The sequence below is a fragment of the Octopus bimaculoides genome, chromosome 19, assembly GCF_046866305.1.
Source record: "Octopus bimaculoides isolate indiv1 chromosome 19, ASM4686630v1, whole genome shotgun sequence".
Classification (NCBI taxonomy): Eukaryota; Metazoa; Mollusca; class Cephalopoda; order Octopoda; family Octopodidae; genus Octopus; species Octopus bimaculoides.
The window spans coordinates 26120878-26133066 of record NC_142946.1 but is presented as its reverse complement, the minus strand read 5'-3'; the positions used below and the strand labels follow the sequence as shown (position 1 = coordinate 26133066).

At 34.2% G+C, this 12189-nt stretch overlaps 1 protein-coding gene across 2 annotated transcripts in view; it reads left to right on the top strand.

The window, feature by feature from the left end:
* Positions 1–12189, top strand: part of LOC106883272 (thimet oligopeptidase) — a 44364-nt gene that overhangs the window by 15032 nt on the left and 17143 nt on the right. For both annotated transcript variants that reach the window (XM_052974914.2, XM_014934221.3), the window contains exons 4-9: positions 3326–3457; positions 4647–4684; positions 4954–5066; positions 5483–5537; positions 6865–7029; positions 8733–8894. In XM_052974914.2, coding sequence (XP_052830874.2) covers positions 3326–3457; positions 4647–4684; positions 4954–5066; positions 5483–5537; positions 6865–7029; positions 8733–8894 — 665 coding nt within the window. The remainder of the gene's footprint in view (positions 1–3325; positions 3458–4646; positions 4685–4953; positions 5067–5482; positions 5538–6864; positions 7030–8732; positions 8895–12189) is intronic.

Below are 12189 nucleotides of genomic sequence, written 5' to 3'. Positions count from 1 at the left end.
AATGGCTGAAAGTTGTATGTTTGCATGTCTCATTTAGTGGTTATGCAGGGTTCAGTGGCAATAGGCATGCTCGGATTGTGGCGAAAATTTACAGGGACATGTAAAATGAGGCAAGGAAGTGACTGGACTAGGTTAGAAATCTCCATCTCAAAAGCTGTGGTTACTAGGGCAACAAAACTCAGACTTTGACAAGTGTTTGTCGTTTCTCTCTTTCAGATATCACCCTGTCTTCCTCGATCTCTCTCTTTCCTCTCTTTCCTCCACTTTCTCTCTTTAACGGCGTTTGACAGCTTCCACTCTTTCCCTCTCCACCTTCGCCATCTCTATCACTCTTTCTCCCACCGCCTCTCTCTCTGTATGTCTGTCTGTATCTCTTTTCTACTCTAGGCATATGGCCCCAAATCTTTTGGGAGGGGGCCAGTTGATTAGATCAACTCCAGTACACAACTGGTACTTAATTTATCAACTCCGAAAGGATGAAAGGCAAAGTCAACCTTGGCGGAATTTGAACTCTGAACATAAAGACAGATGAAATACCTATTTCTTTATTGCCCACAAGGGGCTAAACATAGAGGGGACAAACAAGGACAGACAAAGGGATTAAGTCGATTACATTGACCCCAGTGCGTAACTGGTACTTAATTTATCGACCCCGAAAAGATGAAAGGCAAAGTCGGCCTCGGCGGAATTTGAACTCAGAACGTAACAGCAGACGAAATACCGCTAAGCATTTCATCCTGCGTGCTAACCTTTCTGCCAGCTCGCCACCATCTCTCTGTATCTTTAGAGAGAAAGCATTGACAGCCATAAAAGTTTAAATATTCCCACCACAGGTCTTTTACAATGGTGAATTATTATCGCCCACCACCACCGCACAATCATGATAACAGATATTATTAATCAGATATTTATTGTATGTGTATATATATATAATGTGTATACATATATATATATATATATATATAATGTGTATATGTATATATATATATTTATATATATATATATATATATATATATATATATATATAATGTGTATATGTATATATATATATATATATATATATATATATATATATATATATATATAATGTGTATATGTATATATATATATATATATATATATATGTATATGTATATATATATATATATATATATATATATATGTATATATATATATGTATATATATATATATATATGTATATATATATATATATGTATATATATATATGTATATATATATATGTATATATATATATATATATGTATATATATATATATATGTATATATATATATGATGTATGTATGTATGTGTGTGTATATATATATATATATGTATATATATATATGTATATATATATATGATGTATGTATGTATGTGTGTGTATATATATATATATATGTATATATATATATGTATATATATATATGTATATATATATATGATGTATGTATGTATGTGTGTGTATATATATATATATATATATATTCTTTTATTCTTTTACTTGTTTCAGTCATTTGACTGCGGCCATGCTGGAGCACCGCCTTTAGTCGAGCAAATCGACCCCAGGACTTATTCTTTGTAAGCCTAGTACTTATTCTATCGGTCTCTTTTTGCCGAACCGCTAAGTGACGGGGACATAAACACACCAGCATTGTTTGTCAAGCAATGCTAGGGGGACAAACAGAGACACAAGCACACACACACATATATATACATATATACGACGGTCTTCTTTCAGTTTCCGTCTACCAAATCCACTCACAAGGCTTTGGTCGGCCCGAGGCTATAGTAGAAGACATTTGCCCAAGATGCCACGCAGTGGGACTGAACCCGGAACCATGTGGTTGGTAGGCAAGCTACTTACTACACAGCCACTCCTGCGCCTTATATATATAATATGTATATATGATGTATGTATGTGTGTGTGTATATATATGTATATATATATATATAAAGTATATATATCTGTATTTATATATATGTGTGTGTTTATATATTTATATGTGTGTGTGTGTATATATAATGTGTACATAAATATAATGCACATATATGTACATATATCTATATCTATCTATCTATATATATATATATTTAATGTATGCATATGTGTTCAGATTGAGCTGAAAATATGCACACCTATGTTTAAAGTGCTGGCGAGTTTGCATGGCAACTTTGAGTTTGCTCAATTGAAAAGTGTGGCCTCTAGGGCAAAATTCCTCATATTTTAAAATGTGGCCCAAATAGACCCAAATGAAATTGGGTTATAATAACCAAACAAGTAAAACAATGAAAAACTATGCCCCAAGCAAGGCTGGGTGTCTCTGTAAATCTGCTATATATTTGTGAAAAAGGTGGATGTTGTCTCACAAGCAGTTGTGCAGGCAAAAGTGTTAGTAAATGTGGTCGGATTGAGCTGAAAATTTGCACACCTATGTTAAAAGTGCTGGTGAGTTTGCTCAATTGGAAGGCATGGCCTCTAGGGCAAAATTCCTCATCTTTTAAAATGTGGCCTGTGTAGACCCAAATGAAATTGGGTTATAATACCAAAACAAGTAAAACAATAATAAACTATTTTAATCCTGAGCAAGGCCGGGTTTCTTTGCTAGTTTTTTTATATTCCTTTCTTGAATATATAAGCCATAAATCTTATTTAAGGTATTACTATTTGTCCTTCACTCAACTTAAGTTATTATCATCTCTTAGTTCATAGCTGAATTTTGGAAAGGTTAATAACCAAATTGCTTGTTGAAGTGCCACTGATTATATTGTTTTCATATAGATTGAAAATCAAGCGAAAAATATGGTAGTGTTTCTGGTTGTCTTTTTTGACCGGAGGGTTAGGACTACATATTAATAAACACTTGCCAATAATAATGTAATCACTACCTTCAGTACTGTACTGAACCTCATCTATTTTTAGCAAAATTGAGTGTTGAGGATCAAATGCCTAGCTTGATTCTTTGGCTAGCAGGTTGCCAATTTAACCTCTTTCCAGTTATCATTCTAATTATAATGAGTAGTTGTAAAAAAAAAATGTTCATCATTGAATTATGAAACACGCTAATTTCTCTCATTCCTGTCACTGTTCTTCTTAAGGAATGGACGTGTCTTTTGTTTTTATGAAATAAAAAATAGAAATATTTGAATAGTTTTCATAGCTGAAGATTGAATGAAGATCACTATTTCCCAGTAAATTTTAATTGATTCTTAGTGTGGTACAAATATATGATAAATAACAATAATAAGCCCACTGTCACGCTACCATTTTATGTGTAGAAAATATATGTTCTTTAAACTTTTAATTATTCTTTTCCATTTAAAGGTTTACATCTACCTAAAGAAACCCAAGACAAAATCATGAAAATTAAAAAAAGAATAAGCGAATTGGCTATTGAATTCAACAAGAATGTAATTGAAGAAAACTCTGTTGTGGAGTTTTCTACTGAGGACTTGAGTGAGTACAATTACAATAATCTTTGTGACTTGTAAAGTATCTGATAGATTAATATTTTTACTCTCTTTAAATGGAGCTGCTACAACTTTGGCAATTTTAAACTGGAATCAACAACTATCAACTATTATTTAACTGATGCAGTTTTAGAATGTCTGGTAAGGCTTTGGTTTCTTATGTAGTTGATGTGCTTGACTTCCTTAAAATCTGATTAAAATATTGATTCTTAAACCTATGTCAGTTTAATTTTGATCTGGATTCCCTCACCCACAGTCTTAAAACACTCTTCATTGAAGACATTTCAAAATATATTTCATGTCCACAGCTTTTGTAGTCTTCTTTTTTGCATACAATGCAGAAAATCTCTAAAAATAATAAATTTTTCAATCAATTTGTAATCAGTTCATTATGCTGACATGCAGGTCTTATGAATCCTATTCATCACATTTCTAACATGCAAAATATATGGCCTGTCTATTTGTATAGAGTAAGAAAAGTTTTATTACTAACAAAATCAGTAATTGTTTCAACTTATTTCATCAACTTTGTATCCAACACACTATACTGTTTAGGTTCTACTCTGAGCATTAATTAGGTTATGTAATAGTACAACTTGATAATCATTGATTACACATTATTGTCAAAAGACTCATCGAATATACACTGTCATCCACAGTTTTTATTTACAACTGTATCAACTGGGTCATTGAAACTTAGTTAGCAGCCATGATCATCATGACAATGGTTCAGTATGATGTGCTGAATAACACTTTTTAAACTAAGGACCAGCTAGGGATTTCACCAGTGTATCTGCTTAGCTAAGTGTCTGTAGTTTCACATTCTGATAATAATTCCAAACTGAATTCTGTCATTCTTAATTCTATTTTGCTACTATACCTACAATTTCACTTGCTTTAATCCTATTATTCTTTTGTACTTTTTATAACAATATATATGTGTGTTGCTTTTGAAGCCATTTCATTTCTTTTACTCTGCTAATGCAAGTAAAAATATCAGTCTTCTATATATATTTATATAAAATATCAGTTTCTCTATATATATTTAACAATTTCCTTCAAAATGGAGTTTAAATTACCTGTATTTTATGAAATATTGATTTGATTTCATTATTTATTTAGCAGCTAATACATTTTCTTATTTTCTGTAAATTTTGCTTAATTTTGTTATTCAGTTGGCTTGCCAGAGTCTTTCATAAGTTCTCTAGAAAAGGTAAGTTCTGTGTATAAATTATGAACTAAGATGTTAATTTTAAAGAACAATTAACATTTATTTAACATCAAATGATGGCAAATATTTTCGTTTCAATTACAAAGAAATATATTATTAATTTTATAAATATTTTTTAAATACTTTTTATTGAATTTCTAATTTAAAATAACCTGTAAACATTTCATGAAATAAAAATAGATTTAAAAAATTTTCATATTTCAAAATTTTAACTATTTTTACTCTGTAACATTATTTTTTTTTTTTAACAGACGGACGATGGCAAATACAAAGTAACTTTAAAATATCCGCATTATTTTCCAATCATGAAAAAAGCACATAATCCTGAAACTCGAAAGAAATTGGCATATATTTTCCATTCTCGGTAAATGAGTTTCTTGGTTTTTAAATTTTATTTGTAAGATAATACAGTAGCAAGTAAATCATTTGAATATATTTTCTTAAATTAAGTTTAATGTTCCCTACCATCACACCACTCTCTATTATATCAAGACATTTTCTATTTAACAAATCAAAAGCTCAATACTTTTTAACTAACAAAATTTTTATCAGTTGCACAGTAATTTGGTTGTTTCATGTGATAGCTTCTACTTCGGTCAGTACTTATTTAAAGAAAAATGAACATACAGGGCTTAATATATGGCACCCAAAGATGAATCAAAGAATAAAGTGTCTAAAATAAGCCTAATAAATGTATTTAATAAATCTTTGCAATTATATTATTTGTATTAGAAAAATTATATTTGTTTTATTATCTCTATCTTGTATTTTCAATTCCAGATGTATTAAAGAAAATGCTCCAATTCTTGAAGAAGTAATCAAATTACGTCATGAGGTTAGTATAATTATTAAAAATATAATGGCAATTTTAAAGGTTTATAGTATTTCATATATTATTTTGATTTAGAGTGCAGTTGAGATAATTGTTTAAAATATATTTTGCATTGATCTGTATTTATTTTACTAAGGAAAACCAAAATTAAATAAATTCCTTTCAATAACAGATTTTGAAAACTCAAATATTTGCTTGAATTATTTCAGTAATTGTTATGCAGCTTGGTATCTTTTCAGCCATGATAAAGTAATGGTACTGTCATTGGCCATGTCAGCGATTTTAATTTGTTTACACTTTCCTCAATAGGTCTTTGCAAGCAAAGTTCATTGTTTAATGAATGAGGGGTATTCATAAGTGGGCCGGTTACACTCCACATTTGGATGTGCTTTTAATATTCCACTGGCATGAGTGCCAATCAGGCAGTACTGTCGTCAGCCACGTCAGCAATTTTGATTTTGATTTCACTTGCCTCAATAGGTCTTCACAAGCAAGGTTTATTGTCCAATGAATGAGGGGTATTCATAAATGGGCTGGTTACACCCACTAGCATAGGCCATGGGCTATGGTCTCGCTTGGCTTGTCGGGTCTTCTCAAGCACAGCATATCTCCAAAGGTTCTGGTCACTAGTCATTGCCTTGGTAAGGCCCAATGTTCGAAGGTCATGTTTCACCACCTCATCCCAGGTTTTCCTGGGTCTACCTCTTCCACAGGTTCCCTCAACTACTAGGGTGTGACACTTTTTCGCGTGGCTGTCCTCATCCATTCTCACCACATGACCATACCAGCGCAGTCATCTCTTGCACACCACATCTGATGCTTCTTAAATCCAACTTTTCTCTCAGGGTGCTTACACTCTGTAATGTATGCACACTGACATTACACATCCAGCGGAGCATACTGGCTTCATTCCTTGCAAGCTTACGCATGTCCTCAGCAGTCACAGCCCATGTTTCACTGCCATGTAGCATGGCTGTTCGCTCACATGCGTCATACAGTCTACCTTTTACTCTGAGCAAGAGGCCCCTTGTCACCAGCAGAGATAGGAGCTTCGTTTCTTTTTCTTTCTTATTGTACATATTTTTTTTTCTGTGATGGTCTGCTAGATAGATTAAAAAAAAGAAAAGAATAAAACAAATCTACAGCTAGTTGTACTGAGAAGTGTAGGCAGTCCTTTAAGGTGTAGTTAGGTTGTAAAGCAAAGATATGAAGTGTAATGGCAAAGTTTTGTTTAAAACCTTGTGTACCTTGAGTCTAATAGTATATATATATGGACTTTGATTTGATTTGTTAAATATGATTGCTATCAGTGTATCATTTATTTTTGCAGCAAGCCAATCTGCTAGGCTATAAGACACATGCTTCATGTGTCTTAGATATGAGAATGGCAAAAACTCCAGAAACTGTGCAGAAATTTTATGCAGAACTATTGCCCAAACTGAAAATGATATATGAAAAAGAAATGAAATACTACTTGGAATACAAGAAGGAAATGGTAAATATGTATTAAGTTTTATGTAGACAGTGTTTCACAATTTACTTTTGAAATCTGTCATTGCTAATGAGAAATAAGTATCATATCTGAAGACTAAGCGCCTTCTTAAAATACAATGCGTTTGTTACTTTTAGACCAGTTAAATACAAAAACAAACAACATGAAAAGATATAAGTAAGATTAGTATAGTTATAACCCAATAATAATTTTTCTATTTTATTTGAAGAAAAGTAGCTTGAATCAACCAGATGATGTTACAAGTTTAATGAAATGTTTCTGGGAATGGATTTTGTGTGTTTATATCAGGTTGTCCCACATGAAGTAGCCACTTAGAAATTAGTAAATAAAAAGTATTTAATCATTATTTATTGATCAAAATACACTCCTTTAGCTAACAATGCCGTTCCATCACACTTGGAGACTCTTTGATAAAATTATTGTCTTTTGAAGCTATAAATTGTTCAAATATCATTACTTCTTTGTTTTCATACTTTTTGTCACAGAGGAAAAGCTGAAAGGTGGCAAAATAAATGATAGTCTGTTGATAAATCTGGAGAATATGTAGGATGATCCAATATTTCATAATTAAGTTGCTATAACTGTGCTTTGGTTTGATTTGTGAAATGGGATCTGATACTGTCGTGCAAGAGTATAAGCCATTGTCTATTTATCAATGCCGGATGTTTCAGAGATAATTTGGAATTAATTGACCCCCAATTTGCTGATAGAGAGTTAGATTTGAGATGTTACTGTTTCTCCTGGCTACAGAAATGAATAGCTGTTGCAAAGATCTTTTACATTTCTTTTTGTCACGCGTGATTATTCTTTTCAGAAAATGGTTTTATTTCATGCAAGAATAACAGACTGTCAAATGCTGCATCTCTTTTGCAGTTTGTAGTTCATGAAGAACAACATTGTCCACCTTTTTCACTTTACTGATCATTGCAAAATAGTGTCTTATAGATGATTTTGAAACCTTAAAATCATTGACAAAAGCTCAAATAGTACTCTTAGGATTAGCGTTCACATTGTTTTAATGTTTCATCATTGACCACTGATGGAGGGTTTCCACAACACTCATTATTCAGGCATTTGTCTCCAGATTGAAATTAACTGAACTATCTTCTTGCAGTGCAAGTTCTCATCCTAAATGCAACACATTTTTGATTACTTGAGATGCATTTTTACTAAGTTTAAACTCACACAAAGGCAAAATTTTGACTACTTTTATGAATAGCATCTGTGAAAGCAAAGAAAGAACATTAAAACCAGTATATAATCAGCAATAGATATAAGATTTTCTAAATCAGTGATGTCGGAAAAATGCATAGCAGGAGTTAATGCTTTAAAATTTATTTGATATGCATTCACAAAAATAAATTTTAGAAACTAGCCACATCATGGGGGGACAACCTAATATGGTTTCCTTTAGTCTGTAAATGAGGATGGATATGGCTATAAATATTGATTTCCTTTGATTTGGCATAATGCCAATATTTGAAGGTAGTAAAGTACAATCTATTTCTGACATTTCTTTTATTGACTTTAGAAGAATTAAACATACAGTTGAAATAGCAAAATAGTGTAAAACATGAAAGATAATGATTTATCACTTGTACCAGATATATCTTCCTTTAGGTTATAAATATTTGTATTGTTATGAATATTCCAAAATATTAAAAAAGATATTTTTATTTCAATAGTGTGAGAAACACAACTTTGAATTTGATGGAAAGATAAACATGTATGATATGCGTTATTGCATGAATTTACTAGAGGAGAAAGATTTTGCTATTGATGAGGATAAACTTCGTGAATATTTCTCAGTGGAAATCGTTACTGAAGGTCTTCTGAGTATATACCAGGTAAGCTTATTTGTCACAATTTTTTGTTATATTAGTGATTTTACAGAAAATAGGGAAGTAGTGAATGGAGGACAAGGATGGAGAAATGTTTGATAATACATGAGATGGGGAGAAGGTAGAGGAGAGTAGGTGACAACTGACAGTACAGACAGGGGTGAGGAATAGCAAAATAGTAATCCAGTGGACAGAGGAAGGATGAGAAAGAGAGATGACATGTGTTTGGGTAGGTTGCATGGGAGTGAGAGGAGAGGCAGATGTGCATGGGGAGAGTGAGAGATGTATGATGGTTGAGAAGGAGAGATAATTTGGTAGCACAGAACAATGATCAGTGTAAAATGTTAATGGGGAGGGACATTATTAAAAATTAAAGGATGAATGATGAGTGAAGTGGCTCCAGGAAGTGAGAAAGATCACTGGTATCACGGAAAAAGATGATGAAATATGCAGTGCTGCTCTCATTTAATTTCAGCATCAGACTATTGAGGCTATAAAGGCAATGAATGGATCAGTGATAGACAGATGATGGGAAGTTGAGAGGCTTGAGGAGGAAATTGGATGATGGGCACTGTTGTGTGTGTGTGTGTGTGTGTGTACCTGCATGCACACACACACACACACACACACACAAGAGCACACATTTCAGAATCAGTTTCACATTGTTAGATGGGCTTTCTTGAGCACTGTATTATATTTCCAGTCATTTTGGTCCTTTGTCATCTTTTCTATGAGGTTCAAAGTCCTTAGATCAACCTTCACTATTCCATGTTTTCTTGGGCTTCCTTCTTCCACAAGTTCCAACCACTTTAAGTGATCGGCACTTCTTTATACAGCTATCCTCGTCCATACACATCATGTCCATACCAGTGCAGCTTTTATGCACATACATTATGCAATACATTTATACATTGTCATTCATGCACAATTATGTTGCACATCCGACTGGGCATGCTGGTTTCATTTTTTTCTAAGCTTTACAAGCCCTCTGCATTCAAGGCCCATGTCTCACTACCATGTAGCATTGCAGTTCATACACAAGCATCATGCAATCTGTCTTTTTCTTTGGGAGAGGAAGCTTTTGTTGCCAGCAGTGGCAACACTTATTTGAACTTTGTCTGTTCTTATTCTAGCAACTGTACTTTTAGAACATCTCTCTCTACTACTTATTTGAACACCCATGTAACAGAAGCTATTTACTATCTCTAGGAATCTTCCTGGGTTTTTGAAAAAGTCCTTTTAGTGCTTATTGCTTCTGATCATCTATGTACAAAGTCTACCCTCTGTTAACTGTCTTTGATACAACTGCATCACTTTTGTGTCTATAGTTTGCACTAGGTAAACTGTATAGAATTTCTACCTACTTCTTTTCTGTACATTGAACAAGGCCATTTCAGTGATGGAAGCAGAAATTTGTTTTCTTCCTTACTAAAACTTTGGTCATTGCTAAGTTGACTTTGAGACCCTTTGATACCAGGCTTTGCTTCCATGCCTGGAATTTCTTTTCTAATTCTACTACAGATTCAACTAGCACCAGTATAGAGGAGTTCTCACAGGAAACCAGTCTAAAACTCCTCTGTTATGACCTGGAGGACTCTGAAAACCAAGCCCTGATGAACTTGTATCTGGATACTAAACCTATCACTATACATGGCTAATTCTCATCTTATTGACAGCATCCTTGTAGATGGCTTGTACAGTTCTCACAAGGATTTTATAGCCAAATGTTCTTCCTGTTGCCAACTCTTGCCTATTTTTCAAGTAAGGAATATTCTTATTCCAGAGGAATTCAAAAGCACAACTATTGGGTGATTTGTTGACAGAAAATGTCATCAAATATCACCATTTGTAGTTCAACTACAGATGATGACATTTGATGACATCTCCTACTATCACCTGGAACTATAAGTGGAAGACAGTTGCTTAAGATGTGCCAAAGTGGGACTGAACCCCAAACTAACTGGTTGAGAAAAAAACTTTTTAACCACACTGCTATGCCTCCACTTATTGTACACTCTCAGAAGTACTATGACAAAAACATATCAAGCTCCTTGTGGAAATAGTTATACTTTTAGATTATTATTTATGACATTTTTCAAAATTTATTGTATATGTCATTAACAATTTATATCTGAACTTTGAAAATATAGTTTAGCATTTCAAAAACATTAGTATAATACTACTGACAAAAAAGTTATTGTAAATGCTTGGATGACAATATTATCTAGTTCTCTAAAGGTCATGACACTGATTTGCCTGGCCTAAAATTCAGATTCTAATGCTATGTTAAAACAAAATTTCTTTCTTTCGATGATAATGCTTTAAGAAAAAATTGAATCCACTTATCACACTATGCTATCTACTGATAAAGTAAAGTGGGTTGGATGACGGTACATTGAAAATAATATTCTCAAATAATGGGATACTTCATCATCATCGTTTAACGTCCGCTTTCCATGCTAGCATGGGTTGGACGATTTGACTGAGGACTGGTGAAACCGGATGGCAACACCAGGCTCCAGTCTGATTTGGCAGAGTTTCTACAGCTGGATGCCCTTCCTAACGCCAACCACTCAGAGAGTGTAGTGGGTGCTTTTACGTGTCACCCGCACGAAAACGGCCACGCTCGAAATGGTGTCTTTTATGTGCCACCCGCACAAGCCAGTCCAGGGGCACTGGCAACGATCTCGCTCGAAAATCCTACAGGAGCCAGTCAGGCGGTACTGGCAACGGCCACGCTCAAAATGGTGCATCTCATGTGCCACCCGCACAAGAACCAGTCCAGGGGCACTGGCAACGATCTTACTTGGCTTGCCGGGTCTTCTCACGCACAGCCCATTTCCAAAGGTCTCGGTCCGTAGTCATCGCCTCGGTGAGGCCCAATGTACGAAGGTCTTGCCTCACCACCTCAGCCCAGGTCTTCCTGGGCCTACCTCTTCCACGGGTTCCCTCAACTGTTAGGGTGTGGCACTTTTTCACGCAGCTATCCTCCTCCATTCTCACCACATGTCCATACCAGCGCAATCGTCTCTCTTGCACGCCACAACTGATGCTTCTAATGTTCAGCTTTTCTCTCAAGATACTTACACTCTGACGGGTATTCACATTGACATTACACATCCAACGGAGCATACTGGCTTCATTCCTTGCGAGCTTACGTATGTCCTCAGCAGTTACAGCCCATGTTTCACTGCCATGTAGCATGGTTGTTCGTACGCATGCGTCATACAGTCTGCCTTTTACTCTGAGTGAGAGTCCCTTTGTCGCCAGCAGGGGTAAGAGCTCTCTAAACTTTGCCCAG